This window comes from Wyeomyia smithii, chromosome 1 (assembly GCF_029784165.1).
Source record: "Wyeomyia smithii strain HCP4-BCI-WySm-NY-G18 chromosome 1, ASM2978416v1, whole genome shotgun sequence".
NCBI classification, from domain to species: domain Eukaryota; kingdom Metazoa; phylum Arthropoda; class Insecta; order Diptera; family Culicidae; genus Wyeomyia; species Wyeomyia smithii.
In genome coordinates this window covers 13,205,423-13,226,731 of record NC_073694.1, presented here as the reverse complement: position 1 = coordinate 13,226,731, position 21,309 = coordinate 13,205,423, and the positions used below count along the sequence as shown (strand labels likewise).

General features: G+C 40.3%; 2 protein-coding genes across 5 annotated transcripts in view; one reads left to right on the top strand and one right to left on the bottom strand.

Annotated features, from left to right (window-relative positions):
- Window positions 1-13,953, top strand: part of LOC129717870 (alanine aminotransferase 1) — a 28,756-nt gene extending 14,803 nt beyond the window's left edge. Inside the window, exons 4-5 of the mRNA XM_055668105.1 lie at window positions 12,120-13,206; window positions 13,268-13,953. Of these exons, the coding sequence (XP_055524080.1) occupies window positions 12,120-13,206; window positions 13,268-13,416 (1,236 nt within the window). The 3' untranslated portion in view covers window positions 13,417-13,953. The remainder of the gene's footprint in view (window positions 1-12,119; window positions 13,207-13,267) is intronic.
- The window catches only part of LOC129717871 (protein-tyrosine sulfotransferase), a 73,307-nt gene continuing 65,947 nt past the window's right edge, over window positions 13,950-21,309 (bottom strand). For all 4 annotated transcript variants that reach the window (XM_055668107.1, XM_055668106.1, XM_055668110.1 and 1 more), the window contains one exon: window positions 13,950-15,079. In XM_055668107.1, coding sequence (XP_055524082.1) covers window positions 14,939-15,079 — 141 coding nt within the window. In that variant the 3' untranslated portion in view covers window positions 13,950-14,938. The remainder of the gene's footprint in view (window positions 15,080-21,309) is intronic.

Sequence of the window (21,309 nt, the reverse complement as noted above, 5' to 3'; positions counted from 1 at the left end):
GAAGTAAACTGGTGTTACTGGTTTTGCGCTTATAATTGCTTTGTTTTATGTGTTTTGTTATCCTGCTGCGAAGTGCGAATTTCTGCAGCAGTCGTTTCCATACGGAACAGTGCTGCTAGATTTGCTCAGAGAGTTTTCTTGTTTTACTTAAAAACCGTCGATCACTCAAACTGAAATGTTGTAAATCAAAAAAGATTACAGATGTTTTTTGCATAAACACGGGATCGCGCGTGTAGCGGAAATCTTTCAGACAAATCGTTGCAAATTTATTCATGATTGAGATTAAGACATTGTTTCTATTTTTGGGTTTGTTTTCCCTTGCAAAGAAAGGGTGTGTTGCTCAAATGAACAACGCAATTTCCATCGCAACGCTCGGTTTGGTACTGGAAGAAAGAGCAGTTGAGATTCGTCATTAAGTTTCTCACGAAAAGAGTTTTTGATTGAAAGTAGAAAGAAGAAAGATAATAATCTTTAATAAGAATAGAGAATTTCTATGCCACCCCAAGACTTGTACTTGAAACAGCTGTCGAAAATTGTTGGTAACCCCAACATCAGAGTGTAATTCTATATTTTTGCACAGATCTTGGTGCTTGTCGGTTCGTTGGTCAGTCCGCAGCGCTCGCTTCACCTGGCTGACGTTCTACCAATTAACTAAAATAAGCGTTGATTAGAACCACATCAGCTGAGCTGACGGAACCACGTATCGTATGTCGCGTAGCTTTGCGTAAACATGCGAAACCAATTGGTAGAGATGGGGGAAAAATATTCTCTATCACAAATTTGAGGTGATTGCCTGTTTCATCCAGTTTCGCTTGCGTAACCGATGACGCCATTCAGTTCACCGCTTGTTTGTTTTAGTTGTACGACACACACTCGCGAGAGCTCGCGGGATGTGACCTGCAAAGAATACTGTAAACATTTTATTTGCGTTCTGTTCAGAACGATCGTCACATAAAAAGTGCGACACACCATAATCAGCAGCTCGTTATTTGTTTGCGTGTTAGTAGTGTGTGGTGATGTGATTAAATTTGTCCTTCATTTTATCATCTGCAATTATCTGCCATCCAGCGGGGCGGTCGTTTGAAGAACGGTTGGCATGTTTTAGATGTACAAAACCAATTAAAGAATTGGTCATTTTGTGTATGGTAAAGTTCCGTGTTTGGTGAACAATTTCAAACTTATGTGACTGTTTTTGGCCTTTGACGTTCTTTTGGCATTCTTTTATTTTTTCGGTAATTTGATTTTGAACCCCTTTACTATCGATTCAGACTAGGGGAGTCTTTCGGCTCAAAAATTGCTAAGTTTCAGAAAGTCGATCTCGACGTTTCATACATTTCTGCGACATTTGGTCTTGCATATTTTTTTGGATTAGAAAATTCCATGAAGTACTAAAGTCTGTTTTAGTTAGTATTTGGTCGCTTTTTTTAGATCCTGGTGGGTGGTTTATACAGTGGTAAAATTTCCATCAAAATTGAAGCACGCGTTCGAAAGTTATCGCCGATGAAAAAAATCTTCACATTCCCGTTGAGAACCTGACGTGGTCGAAGGAAAAAGGATCGTTCAATTCCTAAATCGACTGTAAATACCATACTCAAACGTTACCGATAGACCATTGCTTTTCAATCTAGAAAAAAAAATCAGACTTAGAGGTGGAACATATGACCGGAATCTACTAGCAAATGTGATTCGAGCAGTTCACAACAATCTTGGGATCTCTGGGCGTGTTGTGGCAAAAAAGCTCACGGCGAACCACAGTATTGACTAACTAACAGATCAGCCTAAACGATGGACTGAACATCAGCAGAGCAACGAATTCCAGGACTGTCTTCTACTGGTTTTCGTAGATTTCGAAAAAGCTTTTGACCTACTCAAACATCTGGAGCGCACTCAGGTGTAGAGGAGTTCCATATAAGCTAGTTCATCTCATTCAAGCTCAGTATGAGGCGTTCTCGTGCAAGGTGTTGCACAAGAGCATTTCGTCAGACCCTGTGAGGGTTTTATTTCTGCTCGAACAAAACCGAACAGACATTCAGAGCAAACTTGATGTCGTTCCAATGTTAGCTTATTGCATTAAAGTCTGAAGACTTGACGCATTTTAACGTATACTAGGGGCACCAACATTCACAGAGACGGTTTAACAGCTAAAATTTTCCATTTTTTTTTTTTTGGTTTGAGTTTTGGAGCGAAACGTGTCCCTGCCCTTTGGTTCAGTAAGGGTCTGGGCGCGTTCTACCAACTTTGTCGAGGTAGATGTCAAATGTGAGTAAGCGATGACAGTAGGTCGCCACTGACGAGCATTAGAAGCAATATCATAGATATCCCTGGTCACATTGTTAAAAAGCGGGTAGCATACGCTACTTCGACACTCTGTCAAGCTGCATCCTCGCTACATAATAATTTTGAAACTTAAAACCTAAAATATCCATTCTCTGGACAAGTCTACATGACAAACGATAGACAATCCGCTCGGCAGTGGTGACCCTTTGTCATGGATTCTTGTGCCTGTATATATGAAATGTCGTGCGGGATGTGGCCGAGCCGGGGAACCACAGAGTCAACTAAATGAGTCGTGGGGCTTGGCCTGAACACGCATGATTTAGTATAGAAGACCGGGCACACGAGTCATCGCATGCAGTATTAGAGTGCAGAAAGAATTGTGGCGCTTGCAAGGATCAGGCATCCGTCGAACAATACTGAATGGCCACGTCTAAAAATATTACCGCTTGTAACATCATATTCATTATTTATTTTTCTTTCTCCCACGGCAATTGTCTCTGAGACTACGAAAGCTACGATAATACGAAATGGAGCAATTGAGATATAACGACGGGGCGGTCTTAGTGAAAAAACCAATCGGAGACGGACATTGGTTGTTCTCAGCGCTAGTGCTACAAGAATATAACACGCAAATAGGTACTTAAGAACACCTAATGGAAATCATGGAACTACGGAGAACGGTTGTGGAGCATATAACGAACCAAACTTCAGGGAGTCCTTAGCAGTTACTACGGAAGAAATGACACACTTGGGTGCAACTTCGGAAGCAAGGATTGCGAAGTCCCTTGAACGCCTAGCTGAGACTAATGAATGGGGCGGAGTAGAAACCATAGCAGTGGCAGTAGAAATCTTCAGAAAGAAAGTTGAGATCTACCATAAAGACGGTCCCTGTTGCGATAGCAACGGACAGACAGAATTTTTTTTCCGGTTTTAAACTCGTTTTTATTGTACAGGAACAGAGTTGTAAATCCCTTCGGGGAACATAATGAAAATACAATCATTATTGCTTATGTACGTAACAGTTTTTTATCTTCACCATTTAGTTAGCAAATTATATCTTTTTACTCACGTTTAGTCTCCTTCTGTTATTTATCCGTATTATAACAACCTGTATTAGAACAGCCCGTACTTTTAGAAATTCGTACTAACTATAACGGAGTAATCCTGTAATCGTGACATTTAGGTTAAGCGATTTTAATTTAAATAAAATTTTACCTTTTACCAGACTTTTAGCTTATAAGAAAACCCGTACTAATAGTTCAAGTTAGATGTAGGTATAATAACAATGAATTATTAGATGTAGGTATAATTTTAAATGTAATCTAATTCCAGTAGTATAAAAATCTCCTTCAGAACCTCGTTTATCAGTAACTTAAGCGAGCTCACTCTGACAACTTTTTACCTTTTTCTGCACTTCCTTTCATCTGTCAATACAGTCGTAGACAGTTGAGCATTCAGGGTTGCTGATCGGCCGTCGGCGGCTCAAGACTGTACAGATGGAGGTGCATCACATCCCACAGGGTTGTGACAGTCCCATTACAGCGTTTGGCAACACCACCAGCAGCACACGGGCTACTGAGAATAGCGTATAGAACGGGGATCAGGAGCAGGAAAATCCTGTCTAGGAACCACTATGATAGCGTTCTGCAAAAACTTAACCCTCACTGTAACCAGAACAGAAACAGCTCCAACAATCAAGGACTAAATCCTCCAAGCTCATACGTTACTAAAGTTAAAAAAACGCAAGTGCGAACATGTCACAATTAACTTTGGGATCGAGGATGGAGTCTCAAGATTCAACCAAAACAGAGACATATTCACTATCGCAAACTGGAATGCAAGAGGATGCTCGGACGAAGCGACACTGAATGCAATGGATGATAAATTGGCTAACAACAGCTATGCGATAATAACATTGCAGGAAACCCGTCTGGCACAATGCACAATACAGACAATCTTAACACAGAAGGATACTTCCGAGATAGGCAGATGGGAGGAACGGCAATCATATTAGCTAAATACATTAGCGATACGAACAAATTCCGAAGAATAAGCAGCAATTCATGCTCTTACATGTGCGAGATATTCGGCGAAAATGTGATCATCGTATCATCATATGCCAGAAGCGGAACACAGGCTGAAAATGAAGAATTCAGTACTCTGAAAACATACCTGCTCAAGCTACGGAAATTTACTTGGGAACACATAATCATAATGGGTGATTTGAATGCAAGAATTGGGGAAAAACGACTTGGCCGACCACGATAAAGCACTAATTGGGAACAATCTGCTACATGATCAATGCATGGATTCAGACTAAAAAAACTATCTGACATTTAGCACATCACCGTCAGCAAGAACCACCTGGACAAATGTAGAAAGTGAATCCCAGCTAGATCACGTACTTATGACAAACATGTCCTTTATGCGGCTTCCCAATATCAGAGCATATTTCCCTCCAGAACTCATAAGTGATCACAAAATTATATCATGCACCGTGAGACGAGGAAACCCCCCCTCATGGGCAGTCAAACCTCGAAGTCAGTCAGAAAATCCCCCAAAAAGACCGAAATTTGATATGGGAGCCCTAAAAGATGAGGAGACCCGGAAACGGGAAAGAGTAAACGCAAACTGACAGATGAAGAGCCATCCCCGCAGGCTACTGATATAGAAAATGCATGGCATAAAATAGAATCAACCGTCACCTCAGCAGCAAAAGAAACTTATAAACCAAGCGTCGCCGCGCAGCTTGCAAACGTTACTTCCTAGCCCAACAAAGACGTTTGTCAGACAGAAAAAAAACCCATCCTGAACAAAATTGCCTGACAAGCCAGAATCGATCAAAAAAGAGCGTACGAGGCTCACTTCTCGGAGAAAGTAAACGAATTCTTGTTAGAAATGGAAGAGGAGAACCCCCTGGCCAAAATGACCAAAACGTTCAGGTTCATAAAACAGCACAAGAGAAGTAACGAATCAAAGAACAAGAGATACATCAACATACAACAGTGGGACCAAAAACTAGAAAAATTGGCAACTCCTAACGCCTAACCCTGACCGGTATCCGAAGATGATGGCCGTGAAGCAGGTCCGGAACCAAAAAACAACAGCGCTCCAGGCCAGGATAACTTGCACAACGAATTCTTCAAATATGGATCAGAAGAGCTGCTTCAAAAGCTCACAGAGCTAATGGTCTAAGTCTTCAGAACCAACCGGGTTCCCAAAGAATGGACAGAAACTGTCCAAGTACCGATTCCTAAAATTCAAAATCCAAAGAGCACGGAGGATTACAGATGCATCACATTCTGCTCAACAGCGTACAAAATTTATGCGAGGCTCCTTCTCAAACGGCTTGTGAAACAGGTGGGCCCACTACCCGAATACCAAATGGCTACCTGAAAATGCATGGCCGTCTCGAAAGAAGCATGGGTGTCTCGAAGGCACTGATAAACCGCATCATAGAAGCCTGTTTAAAAGAAGCCATTTCGGTGCAATGGTTCGGCCAGCGAACTCAATCAATTAAGAAATCGAAAGGAGTAAAACAAGGATGCCCGCTTGATCCACAACTGTTCACATCTTAAATAGGCGCTACAACGGCGGAGCGAGTAAAGAAAGCCTATAAAGCTTATCACCACCTCTGTTCGTTTCTTAAAATACACCCCCTCACGTGGAGCGTTGTCAAGAAATTGTACTATTGTCTAATTACTCCGGTGGTAACATATTCGATGGAAGTCAGCACATTAATTAAGCGGAACAGAAACTCTCTGCGCAGAATGGAAGAGGAAATGCTATTAGGACTCCACAACTTTTGCCATGATGATACTGAACCCATGATAACCTCAGAGGTTGATTACGAACCACCCATAAATCAGTAAAACTCAGACACTAAAGAAGACAACGACAATACCAACGAAGTTAACGAGGATATCAATCAAGACGCACCTCAAGAAAGCAGCAGCAGCGGTCACATTGCTCCTATAAATAACAAAATAAGAGCATCAAGACTCAATTTCTATGGACACATCCTACGCAGCAATCCAGACGGAACATTGAAAAAAGGCACTCAAGTACAGAATAGCAGAACCAAAAAATGTGGGAAGACCAGCATATACTTGGAAAACAAGCCTACGACAAGACATCGAGACAAGCAACATACCCATCGAGACATGGCAAGAGGCAGCATTAAACAAGGAGAATATCAAACAGCTGTCCAAAAGCATGCTCAAAAACATGGTAGAAGCCGAATTTGAAACAAGCAACGACTCCGACTGGAAAAGCGAACGCGAGGATTTGATTCCTTCGGACTTCGAGGGATTTAGCGATGATGATCAGATAATGCTTGGAGAGAATGAGGAACAAAACACACCAACATATGGGGATAAACCAACAACTTATCCAGCCAGGTCAACAGATGACTAAACAACAACGCCCAGCAACAAATCAATTTAAGAACCAACAACTTATTCACCCAGGTCATTCGATGACCTAACAGTACTTTACAACAAACCAACAAGACGACAACTATAAGAATTACAACACACACCGCATCGGAATGAGGTACCAAAAAGACTAGCTGTCACAAGTTGAGTCAATCAAACCTTTCATTTGTTTTCACTTCATATTCAATTTATTTGCTGATTGACTCATACTCAAACGTCAACAGTTCCTGTCCGACCGACATTGGTTACCCTCGTCTGAAAGCGTGCGAGTTATGAATCAATTGGAACAGAAGCAGGCCTTGACACAAGAGGTTCCCCGCTGCAACCTGCTCTCTTTGAAAAACAAAAGGGTTTTGGAGCGGAACGTGTGTTATCAGTCTGTATTTTTATTTTGCTGAGATTTAATCAGTTTCAACGAATTATATAAATCGTGTGAGAAAGACAAAATCATAAAAATTTTCGATTTTTTAGTTAGTTTTTAAACATATTTGACCTTTTTTTAACATTATTTAGTTTTTGGCAATTTAATTGTAATTCTAATTTTTGACACTTTTTTACGTTTTTTGAACTAAGACTCTTCTATATTTTTGCCTTTTCATGTTTTTTAACTCTTGGCCTCTCTTGAAAGTTTTTTTGGAAGCTATTCTCTGTTTTGATTTTTTTAAATCATTGACCTATTTTACTTAGAAAGAAAAAAACTCCATTAAATATTTCACTCAACTTTTTCTACCTTTTTTGACGTTGTCACATTTTTCTAATAGAGTTTAGATAATCAGATTCTGGTATCACAATTTTGACGTAGGACTACGTCTTACAGGAAAGTGCGGGTGTAAAATCTAAACATAAAAATGCAGATCTGTCTGATCGATAGACTTGGAAACTACTGAATCGACTGGCGTGAAAATTTGTGTGTAGGAATTTTATGGGACGAGAAAGGTTCGAGACCCCTTCCTCTTCTGGAAAGGAGGGGTTTCATACAAATGAAACACAAATTTCTGTACAACTCAAGAATTTTTCAAGCAAGTCGAATCAAATTTGGCATGTGTAGTTTTTTTCGGGACAAACAAAAATTCCATAGTGGTTCGCCACCACTCTCTTCTGGAAAGGAGGGCTCACATACAAAATCAAACACAAATTTCTACATAACTCAGGACCTAATCAAACAAATGAAACTAATTTTGGAATGTTGAGGTTTTTGAGGGCAAGAAACATTTCTATGATGGTTTACACTCCTTTGTACTCTGGAATGAAGGGCGGGGCAAAACTTTGGCCCTTATAAGTTCATCCACGAATCATCAGCCGCTCCTAACATGGTGTCAACGTTGGACTCTATCTAAACAGAGCTGACACGATAGTTCCCCGACGATACAGAGGGTTGGCGAAGGCCCAATGAGCCGCCTCGGAAAACAATATGTTTTTAGTAAGATTTGGACCACTGCCATCATTATTTTGATCTTTTGAGGTATAAAACAATATGTTACGAACAGCGTAAGAGATGATAGGCATGGACCTAGGCAACGAGCGACAGAATAATCTACGATGAGCTACATCTACGCAACTTCGAAGTCGTAGCGCTACAGGAACTTTGTTTGACAGGACAGAAAGTATGGAAAAGCAGGCAACGGGCGGCAGAGTTGTAGCACCATCAGCGAGCTGGGTACCGGCTTCATAGTACTGGACAAGATGCGCCAACGCGTGATGGGGTGTTAGTCCGTGGTATGGTAGTCCGAATTACTTTCTTCCCCCGCTAAAATATCCACAAAACCACCTGGAGATCATCCGACCAACAGACAGAGAATCAAATCGATCACTTTTCAATCGACGGTAGGTTCTTCTCCGACATCATCAACGTTCGTACCTGCCGCAGTGCGAATATGGATTCGGACCAGTACCTGATAGCTGTGTGTATGCGCGCAATACTCTCGACGGTATATTATACCCGCCGAAGTCGATGGCCGCGACCAAACCTTGAGCAACTGTAAGACGCCGGGGTTGCACAGGAATACGCGCTCCAGCTAGAGGTAGTGTTACCCACGGAAGAGCAGCTTGGCGCAGCTACTCGTTCGTGTACCTAGGGGAGCATCCGATCATCCATAGGTAGCACTGGAAATGACTGGTTTGACGGCGAATGCAAACAGTTAGTCGTGGAGAACAACACGGCACGGGCGAGAATGCTGCTACACCGTACGAGAGCGAACGATACCGACAGGCACGAAATAGCCAAAACTCAGTCTTCCGAAGGATGAAGTGCCAGCAAGTCATCGTCAAGATTTGGGAGGAAAAGCAAGTACCGGAGGAGTGGATGGAAGGTATTGTGTTTTCCACGATGGGACTCCCATTTACAAAAGCCAGCTTGAGTAATTACCGGGCAATCACTCTGCTGAACACTGCCTACAAGGTACTGTGTGTAGTTCGAGTATCGAGGCATTCTCGAGTTCCTCCGAAATTCGAAGAGGTTTAATATTGCCCTGGAAGGTGTCATTAGAACAGCGTGGATTAACACGTGTGGCACAATAAGTCGGTTCGACTGGTTGGATTGCTCTGACGATATTGAAATCGTGGCTCGGACCTTTGTGAAGATGGCGGATACGTACATCGGACTAAAGACCGAAGCCAAACGGATTGAACTGGTCATCAGTGCATCGAAGACGAAGTACATGGAAGAAAGGGGTTCACGAGAAGACAGTGCTAGCCTCCCATCACGAGTTTAAGTTAGTGATGATAAAATCCAGGTGGTCGACAAGTTCGTGTATCTGGGCTCACTGACGCAGACTACAACCATGGAGCGAGTAGAATGGAGACGACTCTTACGTACAGCAAAGGTCACACCACAAAGGCTCGGTACTGCAATAGGAGATATCCCCAGCTGATAAATTTGTCAGAAAGCTTTTGATTTAGCGAAAAATTTGCTGCTGGGGACAGAAAACTAAGGTTCGGTGAATTTTTGGCCAGCTTTAGTAAGCTCGCTTCAGTCTTAACGTGATAATGACCAGGAAATGACTCGGGATGCAAAAATGAAGCAATCGGACTATGAAATGGCCACCGAGGGTGACTAACAGATAGTCCAGACTTTGATGAAAGGTACCCGAAGAAAATCTCAATGATTCCATTTAATTTTACTACCAAAGGATCGAGTACCCTCTCATACTGTCCGCAGATATGTACTATTTCAGTTAGAATGGCCAGCGCATGCTTGCGTCTTGTTCATGGTGCACTTAGGGCGTCCGAAGTATACGCACGACCTTCAGTTACAATAAGTCTGCGTACTTCTCTGTTGCAGTTGTTGTTTGACGTTACCAAAGTGAGGCCTATTGTCTTCGAATCCTCCTGCTAGCAGATACATGCTTTTCGACCGTCCACAAAAGCGGATCGATAACTTTCCACAAATTTTATTACTAGCAGCTGGTGCAGATATGGAGCTTCCTTCTGCCGTCTTCATCTTTTGTCTCTACGCCATCCATCCTGATTCCACCTGTTGTTCACTGTACGTTCATCCCTCAAGATTCCGCTATCTATCTCGACACTTTTCGAGTTGCGACACAAATCCTGAGAGTTAAACTTCTTGTTAATTTTACGCGTTTCTTAAGAAAAATACAGCAACTCCATTGCCTCACACTCCAGCTCTTCCAGGCGGTTCTTTTTGTCCCGGAAAAGATAGGTCTGCTGTCTTCGTTTCTGTTTGTATCGTGTCACATTCAGAGCATTCCTCTCGACGAACTCGATTGCATTTTCCGTTACGCTGTTAATGGCTGCTCTGGCTATACTCCAGCAGTCCTTTAGAGGGGCTTCGTCGAACTTTGCCTCGTCCGGCAACGCTGTCCCATGGCTTTGCGCGTACTCAGTTACAGGTCATAAAATGGTGGGTGACAGTGGCGGAAGTTGTTGACAATCTAAAGTCTTTTACGCATTTAAGGTCAGTCGGAAATTCCGAAAAGTCCTTACGTATTTTATGGATGACGTCTATGTTTTGATTATTAATATTGCTAAAACTCGACTTTTGGAATCAAGAGTAAAAAATTTTGAATTCGTGAATTTCCAGTTTTCATTTTAACGATTCTCCTGGAAAGCCGAAGTTTTTTTTTACATTCAAAATCGCATTCAAGTTTGATGCTTCAAGGCTCTGAAAAGTTTATTTGAGAGTCAGTCGGACTCTGTATACAAGTGTTTCTAATTTAAATTTTGAATCACCCGTTTTTTTTTCACAGTTTAATTTTATGAGGTTTGGTAATTCTTAGATCTTGGTTTTGATATTGTCAATTTTAGTATTTAATTATCGGATTTCAAAAACATTCAATTTATTTTCTACTTCTACAGTTTCAAAATATTTACCTCCCCACGTATCGTTCGGGAAAAACAACGACCACCTTTCATCTTCAATTAGTTTCCCTGCTCTAATTGGTTCTCATACTGACGGACTCTTTGATAATTAAACAATGACTTTTATTCCGAGTGTTACCTTTTTAATCCAAGTGACAATGCAAACAGTAAACTTTATCTCACCACAGCTTGCTTTGCTGTTTACGGCAGAGCAGATAGCGAACAATAAAATCTCGGTTGACACATCAGCCAGTCAAGCAGAATATTTAAGTTCCAAAAAAATTGGTATCTCAAACAACACACGGTTGCTAATAGCTCCGTACCGTGATACGTCGCGTCATTAGCTCTCGGCCCGAAAATGGTAAAAAACAGCCACTTGGCGACAGCAGAAAGAATTACGACGCATGTTTTGTTGTTCTTCTGCTGTCGTCAATCCCCGGTTTTTGTGTCAGTCAGCTCACGCAAATATTCCTACTTTGTTCGAAAAGATTCCGCACATGGGTGATAAGAGAGTAGACGATCCTATCCACATTTGCTGAACGATGAGGCGATGAAAATTGGGTGTGACCCCAGAGTGCACCATCAATTCATTCAATAAATCCACCAAGCGTGGCTGACTAGACAAATTTAAGTGTTGTTAGGTGATAAAGAGCGAACGAAAGAGGGGAGGTATCTCTTCTTAATAATTTAAATTGAACCCATGCAGCACAAGTGAAACGCAATTCGCTTTCAATTGCAATGAAAAAAAAACATAGCAACCTGAGCTTTACCAATTCTGATTACAAGCATTACATAACAGTGAAAATTTCAAAATTCCTTCAAGGCAACACAGTTCCGTTGAAAGTAAATTGTTTGAATAGGTAATTGGGTACCACTCGAAAAACGTAACCGCAAAGCGGTTCGAAGAAGAAGCTATCATTGTAGAAAGCTTGTGTAATCCCTGCAGATAAGACCAAGTGCTCCTACCTTCAATAGCCATTCGACCTTATCGGACGTTGATTGTTTGTCTTCGCCATCCAGCGCGGCTGTAATCAGATTGTCTTTTTGCGTCCTTGTACAATCTATTCTTTTTTCTCTCCCTCATTTCAGGTCCTCGGTTTGGTTTCCTACCCACCGCTGTTCAATGACAAATCAATTCCGGACGATGCAAAAAAGCGGGCGCGTGATATTCTAGACGGTTGCAAGGGTGGTTCGATTGGATCGTACACCGACTCGACCGGAATCGAAATCATCCGGCGGCATGTAGCGCAGTACATTCAGGATCGGGACGGTGGCATTCCGGCGGATTACAACAACATCATCCTGTCGGCTGGTGCCTCCGGTGGCATTAAGGTGTTGATGTCGCTGCTGCGATGCCCCATTGATGGCAAGATTCCCGGGGTAATGATTCCGATTCCGCAGTATCCACTTTACTCTGCGACTATCGCCGAGTTTGAGATGGCACAGATTGGGTACTATCTGGATGAGGATAACAAATGGGCCTTGAGCATCACCGAGTTGAAGCGTGCCCTGGAGGAAGCGAAGAAAACCTGTGCCCCTCGGGTGCTGTGTGTTATCAATCCGGGCAATCCAACTGGACAGGTGCTGTCGCGGGAGAACATCGAAGAGATCATCAAGTTTGCGCACAGCGAAAAGCTGGTGCTTTTCGCCGATGAAGTCTATCAGGACAACATCTATGAGAAGGGTTCGAAATTCCACTCGTTCAAGAAGGTCCTAATGGAAATGGGAGCTCCCTATAACCAGATGGAACTGTGCAGCTTTATGTCATGCTCAAAGTGCTACATGGGTGAATGTGGCATCCGTGGCGGATACGCCGAAGTCGTTAACATGTGCCCCGATGTGAAGGCTATGTTGCTAAAATGTCTGTCCGCACAGCTCTGTCCAACCACGATCGGTCAGGCGTGCATGGATGTGGTCGTGAATCCACCGAAAAAAGGTGAGCCATCCTACGACCTGTTTATGAAGGAGAAAAATGGTGTACTGGAATCGTTGAAGGATCGTGCCAAGATGGTGGCCGATACGTTCAACTCGATTGAGGGCTTCTCTTGCAATCCGGTGCAGGGGGCAATGTACGCCTTCCCACAGATCCGGTTACCGCCCAAGGCGATTGAAGCTGCCAAGAAGGCCGGCCAGGCTCCGGACGTCTTCTATGCATTCCAGCTGTTAGAGAACACCGGTTAGTAATTGTAGCTTTGAACTGATAGCTGTTTTACACTCACTTTGCTTACGGTTTACAGGCATTTGCATCGTACCTGGCTCCGGATTCGGACAGCGTCCAGGCACGTTTCATTTCCGCACCACGATTCTCCCTCAGCCCGCAAAACTGAAGGAGATGCTGGACATCTTCAAATCGTACCACGAAAAGTTCTTACAGCAGTACAAGTAAGCAGCGGTTTTCAACCCGAATCTTCACCTTTGCAAAGCAGTGCACATAATTAGTAACACTATGCATGAAAAAAAAACAGCAATCTAATTGCGAATGGTCTAACCTTCCGCAGGAAGGAACTGAAGACAGAGAGGGAGAGACCAACTATAAAATTACAAAGAAAAAAAAACCTTATCATCTAATATCAGCTGCCATCGGAGCATGCCTGTGATCCGGGTTCAGTTCCTTAGAAAAAGAAGACAAAAAACTGCAGCGGGAACAAAGCACTCGGCTGGAAAGAAAAAACGCAAAAATTGGCAAACTCATTGGCGATGTCGAAATGCAAAAGACAATAACTTTACTCACATATAAAAACGGCTTTGTTCCTTGCAGTTAATCGATTGTATGTAGTTTGTTCTCCTCAATGTGCGTATTTTAACGTGTTTCATATCGTTATACCGAAAAAAAAACCACTGTGTATATACCAGCATCACTCAGAAAAGAGAAAAAAAGTAGCTTTCTTTCAACAAGCAGTAAAAATAAAGATCGAGCAATTAATTTGCCTGTTTTTTGTTTGTTTCAACATTGAAGAAGCGAAAACGTGCCCCGTTTAATAGGTTCGGTTCCTTTTGTTTTTACACTAAAGACTTCGTCGCTTTCGAGACGGCTCTCTCTTCCTTCGCCTCGATCCTAATCCTAAACACCCCCCACAGGTTGGTAGATGGTAAGTTTTCTTTGTTTGTTTTAATAGGTACATACATACTATTTACAGTCAGTTTTGTATCTTCCGATTGATATTTGCTAGCTTGTTTCTGTATTTCTTTGTGTTTGCCTGTGCGTGTGTTTGTGTTTTTGTGGGTGTGTGTGTAAGAGGGTGCGTTTGTTCGTGTAAAACTTTAAAATAATGACCTCTTTGCCCAGGTCGATTCTCATTCAGTTCGAAAGTGCAGCGATCGTTGCAACGGTGGTGAACTTCCGCTTCCGAAAGTCCAATCGATTGGTTTCCTATCCTAGCATAGTTATTAGATTAATGCAACAACTAATCCCACCCTGCGCTGACTTGCACCACCCACTCACGTTGCGTAATTATTTGCTGTTTTGATTATTTCCTATGCAACATACACTCATGTGACAGTAAAAATGGTTCAAAGCTCTCTTAATTCTGATAGGTGATCGCAGAAATTGCACACTGGCTCCGGTTCGCTGCTCTGCCTGCGATTTAAGTCTGATGCCTGCTTCTACACACCGCTTATTTTTGGCATCGTTGGCGGGCGATAACTATTCTACTACTATACGATACGTTGTGTAATGGTTGTGCCGGTTAAAATGACGCGACTCCGGTCGAATTCACTAAAAAAAAACAAACGCCCTTCTCTTCTTCCTTACGGGCGCACTTTACTACTTCTGCTGCTTTGCCTACATCTGGACGATCACGCCTTCCGTTCCTTACAGGAACATCAGTTGAACATTGCGATTTATAAAACCAAACGAAACTTCTTTCATTTTTTGTGTTTCTTCTGTCGACCAGTTAAATTCTCTAATATCACGTTTTACGTTCCCGATTATTGCCATAGTCATCCTCGTCCTCGATGTTATTGTTTTGATTCACCTTCGGTGGGGGAATCTCGTCGCGATTAAGTAGCTCCTTTACCTTGTGCTCCCACATCTGCGGATTGGCGCGGACCTGTAATTAATAGAAGAACAAATTTTAGTAAATGGTAGCTCGGGAGTAGAAATTTTCTTAAATTTTTTTTCGAATTCGAAGCAAAGTTATGTAAGGATTGACTTTTTCGGCCAACAGCTTGCTTCGATTTCGATGTTTGATTGGCTTTTTTCAACGTAACAATGGTGGTCAACCTTGTTTATCCGTTTCGCAAAAACCAAGGCTTACTCTAATTACGACACGTCTACCATTCACGTAGTGAAAACTAAATTATAACGCGGCCAGTTCTGGTCTTCACCACCAATTGGCTACCTTCTCTATTCGGTGCACGTTGTTTCGAGTTGCTTTGCTTCATTATTTATTTTATGACTTTCTCTATCCAGATTGTTGGTATTTTAAACTTAAAGCTTAAATTGAACCAAAAAAGGCATGTAAACCTCGAAGGGTTGTTTAGATTCTAGTTTTTCCTGAGTTTCGGTTGTTCGATTTTTTTAATTTCATACTTGTTGCCTCAAATGACTTATGAAACATATTTTTGTTAAAACTTTTTTCTTGAGAGATGAAAGCTTTCAATCGAATAGATTTCCTACTAGTGTAACAAAAGTTCAATCTGAGTCTAATCTTCTAAACATATAAAAATGCAGCTCTGTCTGTCTATCTGTCTGATCCATACAGGCTTGGAAACAACTGAACCAATCGGCGTGAAATTTTGTATACAGAGGTTTTAAGGGCCAAGAAAGGTGAATAAGATAGTTCGTGACCCCTCCCTCTTCTGAAAGGGAGGGGTCCCATACAAACGAAACACAAATTTATGCACATTTAGAAAACTAAAGTCCCGAATACACACACGGCGTAATGACGCCTTGTCCATTCAAATTAGAAGTGAAGTGAAAGAAGGCAGTCGTTCGCCTCCTTCGGCTGCGTACTTGACTGCCTTCCGTGTAGACTTGTGTCGCCTTCTTTTGGCGAAGGCGCTGGTGATTCTAGAAGTGTGTTGCTTTATTTCTTCTTCCAACAAACATAAATAAACATGAATTGGGTGGCATGACGACAAGCAGGTTAGCACACGGCGTAGTTTGAGTTGGCGCGATTGCGCCTTTCATGTAGACTATTGGAAGGTGGTAGATGCTGGAAGGCACATTAGAAGGTTTCAAGAAGGTACTGACAATTTTTGTCAGGAAGGTGTTGCACAGTGGGGTCAAAACGGACAAAAGTCTTTTTCGACGTTTTAGCATATAGGTGTCTTCGGAGAAGTTTTCTAATATGCGATTTTAAATATTTTAAGATATCCGTTGAAAATGTTATTAAGGAGGTACAGTCAAACCTGTTTTTGTGCTGGGGGTAGGGACCGCAAAAAAATCGCATAAAAAAAATCATTTCAAATTTCACGTGCAGCTACAAAACAATATTTTCACAGCATTATTGAAAAAAAAAACTGTTTTTATGCGGTGGATAGGGACCGCATAAAAAAAATTCAGTTAAAAATAACTCGAAAGTTGTTGATTCTGATTTAGAATACCTATAATACCTGATTTAGTATACCTATCACATCGGATTGATAAACGAAACTTTTTTTTATCATACTAGTCTTTCCAACCGCTTTCCTTCGTAGGTAAGCAGTTCGTGACTTTTCCTACGTAAAACTGGTTCAAATAGTAATTTTTGGACGTAACACTACTGTAATGTGTTGGAATTCATTCCAAGAATCAGAAAAACTAAATGGCTGAAAATGTTGTCGGAAGTGGTTCTTTTTCATATGCCGCACAAAAAAGAGTCGCACAAAAACAGGTTTGACTGTATTAAGTCAAAATAAAAGCAACAACATCTAGTTGCAAGATATCAAATTTAGGTCTTTGGCAAAGTTGTAGAACTATAAAATTTATGAATTTTTCTCGAAGACGCTAAGTGTCTATATTGTAAAACCATTGAGCTATAGTTAAATTTCTGTCAACACCCCCTTAAAATCAATTTATTAAGTTTCTTGAGTTTGAATCGCATTTAATCGAGTTGAAATATTCTACAAAGTTGTTGATGTCATCGAGATACACAACTTTTCTTAAGACTTCAATATCGTATATCGAATTGTTTGCTCAGAAAATTATTTTGAGCCAAAATTTCACTCATTTTTCGATTAATATATCTCAATGAGTGGCACTTTGCGGCAGCCAAAATTAGCATAGTTTGATCAGTGCGTCTTGAACTGTCCTACAGATCAGACGTTTTTTCGGTTGCTTGTGGACTGGTCTTTGACTGCCTATAGCTTCAAAGTTTGTGTTTTGTCAGTGTGTCTTTTAAAGACTACCTGAAAGTTATTTCCCATCAGTCATTCTCAAGACTACCTACTTTTGAATTTAACATTTGTTTTAACTTTTTTCGTACCACCTGAAATGGCTGGACGGAAAAAGAAACCTCGCATCGCTGCGGGGAGGAAAAGAGAGGCATCTCTTTCTGACACTTCGAGTGTCTGTAGTGACAATCCTTTTGATATTTTGCCTGAGCAAGAAGCTGGTGAAATGGAAGTTATTAATAATGAAACTATACAAAATATAAAATCTTTAAAAAAGGAGAAAGTTCCACCTATTGTGGTAACTATTTCTTCTGAATTTAATATATTCAAAAAGGAACTTTCAACGTTTGTTTCTGACGTTAAAGTTACCTATCAAATTGGCCGTAGAGGTGAATGCCGCTTATTAGCCGACTCAGTAAAGGGTCGTGATCGTCTTGTTCAGTATTTAACTCACAAGATGTACAAATTTTTTACATATGACACCAAGAACGCCAAGCCGTTCAAGGTTGTCTTGAAAGGTCTCACCAACGATCAAACCGTTGATGAGATCAAACTTACTTTAACAGAATTACTTGGCATAGCCCCTACCCAAGTAATTCTAATGAAACAAAAATCACGAGGCGAAAACAGTCAAAGAACTGGAATTTCCCTTGTTAATTATTTAATTCATTTTAACCGCAATGAGGTTAACAACTTAAAATTTTTTGAAAAAGCACATGCTTTGTATAATGTGCGTGTAAAGTGGGAAATTTATAGGAAGTATGGCGGAGGTGAAAAGCATATCACCCAATGCCGTACTTGCCAACGTTATGGCCATGGTTCCAAATTCTGTAACATGGACCAAAAATGTCTTAATTGTGGAGACTCTTCTCACAAAAAGGACACATGTCCTGTGAAAGAGAGTAAAAATTTTCGCTGTGCGAATTGTAACGGCAACCATATGTCAAATTTTTATCAATGCCCAGTCCGTTTAGCAATTGTTAAGGCAAGGCAAGGTAAACAAAATTCAATTTCTCAATTAAAACCAACTTCAAAACAAAATTCTCCAAGCGTACCAGTGACGCATAGTTTACCTACTCCTTTGCATACCCGTTTAACTTATGCACAGGTTACAGGTAGTTCGAACATTATACCGCCTAGTGTTGGTAGTTCGAAAATGACCGTTAATATGGGTAAGCAAAACACGCTAGAAAATAATTGTACACCTATCACTCCAGCTAATATTGCTACCGAAAATATTTTTTCTAATGTCAACTGCCTGGGGCCTATTACGGCAGGTAAACTTTCTTTTTTGTAACAGGCAATGTTCGATCTTATGAACGCCATGTTGCAGGCAAAATCAATGTTTGAAGCCATTCAAATAGGCACAAATTTTACTATTAAAATTGTTTCTAATTTAAAATTTAGCAATGATTTTAAATAAAACAATTAAAATATTAAATTGGAATGCTCGCTCATTGAAGGCCAATGAGAATGAGCTTTTTAATTTTTTAACAGTAAATAATGTGCATATTGCAATTATTACTGAAACATTTTTGAAACCTAACATAAAATTAAAATATGATCCCAATTACGTGGTTCATAGATATGATAGGATTCAGGGTTCCGGCGGTGGAGTTGCAATTGTTATTCATCGCCGAATCAAACATCGTGCTCTTCCCCATCTTGAGACGAAAGTTATTGAAACTTTGGGAATTGAAGTTCAAACTGAACTTGGGATTATATTTATTGCCGCAGCATATTTACCATTTCAATGCACACGCGAGCTCAAAAATTATTTTAAAGGTGATTTACAAAAACTCACTAGAAATCGTTCGAAATTTTTCATAATCGGCGATTTTAACGCTAAACATCGTTCATGGAATAATTCTCAAAGTAATTCCAATGGCAAAATTTTATTCAATGATTGTTCTTCAGGATACTATTCTATTTTGTCTCCGAATAGTCTTACATGCTTTTCTTCTGTAAGAAACCCTTCAACAATTGATTTGGTGCTAACAGATCAAAGTCATGTATGTAGTGATTTGATCACACATGCTGACTTTGATTCTGACCATCTTCCAATAACTTTTTCTTTATCACATAAATCAGTTTTAAACCCTATGAGCTCTGTTTTTAATTATAACAAGGCTAATTGGGAAAGATACAAAACTCATATTGAGAGAAATTTCAATAATGAGCTTGATTTGCAAAACGAAGTGAATATTGATTCCGCTTTGGAAGCATTAAAATGTGCAATTGTTGATGCCAGGAATTATTCTTTGATTCATCAATAGTTGACGAAAATCTTCAACTTCTAATTCGTTTGAAAAATGTCCGCAGACGTCAATATCAACGTTCTCGTGACCCTGTTTTTAAAACTATTTATAAAGATTTACAGAAAGAGATTAAACATAGATTTACTCTTCTGAGAAATCAAAATTTTGAGACTAAAGTTGAAAAATTGAAACCATATTCAAAACCATTTTGGAAGCTGTCGAAGATTCTTAAGAAACCTTCAAAGCCTATTCCAGTTTTAAAAGATGGTGAACGTTTTCTTGTATCCAATGAACAAAAGGCTCAAAGACTTGCTCAGCAGTTTGAGAGTGTTCATAACTCAAATTTGAATTTTGTGAGTCCAATTGAAAATAAAGTCACACGTCAATTTGATTTAATTTCTTCCCAGAATTTTTTACCTGCAGAAATAATTGAAACTAACTTGAATGAGATTAAATCATTTATTAAAAATTTCAAAAATATGAAAGCACCTGGTGACGATGGAATCTTTTATATACTGATCAAACATCTCCCTGAGAGCACAATGGAATTTTTAGTAAAAATTTTTAATTGCTGCTTCAAAATTGCATATTTTCCCAAATTATGGAAAAATGCAAAAATTACTCCAATTTTAAAACCGGATAAGAACCCAGCTGAAGTTTCAAGTTATCGACCAATAAGTTTGCTTTCTTCAATAAGTAAACTGTTTGAGAGAATTATTCTTAACAGAATGATGTCACACATCAACGAAAATTCAATTTTTGCAGATGAACAGTTTGGATTTCGCCATGGGCATTCCACAACTCATCAATTGCTCAGAGTTACTAATATGATACGAGCTAACAAATCTGAAGGTTATTCCACTGGAGCTGCTCTTTTAGACATAGAAAAAGCATTCGACAGTGTTTGGCATAAAGGTTTGATTGCGAAATTGCAAACTTTTAATTTTCCAATTTTCCTAATCAAAATTTTAAAAAATTATCTTACTGATCGAACTCTGCAGGTTGTCTATCAGAATTCAAAATCTGATAGATTTCCTGTCAGAGCAGGTGTACCTCAAGGTTCAGTCTTGGGTCCAGTCCTGTACAACATATTCACTTCAGATCTTCCTGATTTGCCTCCAGGATGCACAAAGTCATTGTTCTGCGATGACACAAGCATTTCCGTAAAAGGAAAAAGTCTTCGTGTCATATGCAGTCGATTGCAGAAAAGTTTAGATTTTTTTTCTTCCTACTTGCAAAAGTGGAAAATCTCTCCCAATGCTTCTAAAACTCAAATGATAGTTTTCCCGCATAAGCCTAGGGCTTCTTTCCTCAAGCCAAACAATAATCACGTTGTCAAGATGAATGGGGTTATTTTAAGTTGGTCCGACAAGGTTAAGTACTTGGGACTAATTTATGATAAAAAACTTATTTTCAAAGAGCACATTGAGAGTATACAAGCCAAGTGCATCAAATATACGAGATGTTTATATCCTCTCATTAACAGGAATTCTAAACTTTGTTTAAAGAACAAACTTTTGATTTACAAACAAATTTTTAGACCAGCAATGCTTTATGCTGTACCGATCTGGTCAAGTTGCTGTTCAACAAGGAAGAAAACGCTCCAAAGGATTCAGAATAAAATTCTGAAAATGATTTTGAAGCGTCCTCCTTGGTTTGGTACACTCGAATTACATAGACTTACTGGTGTTGAACCATTAGAAGCT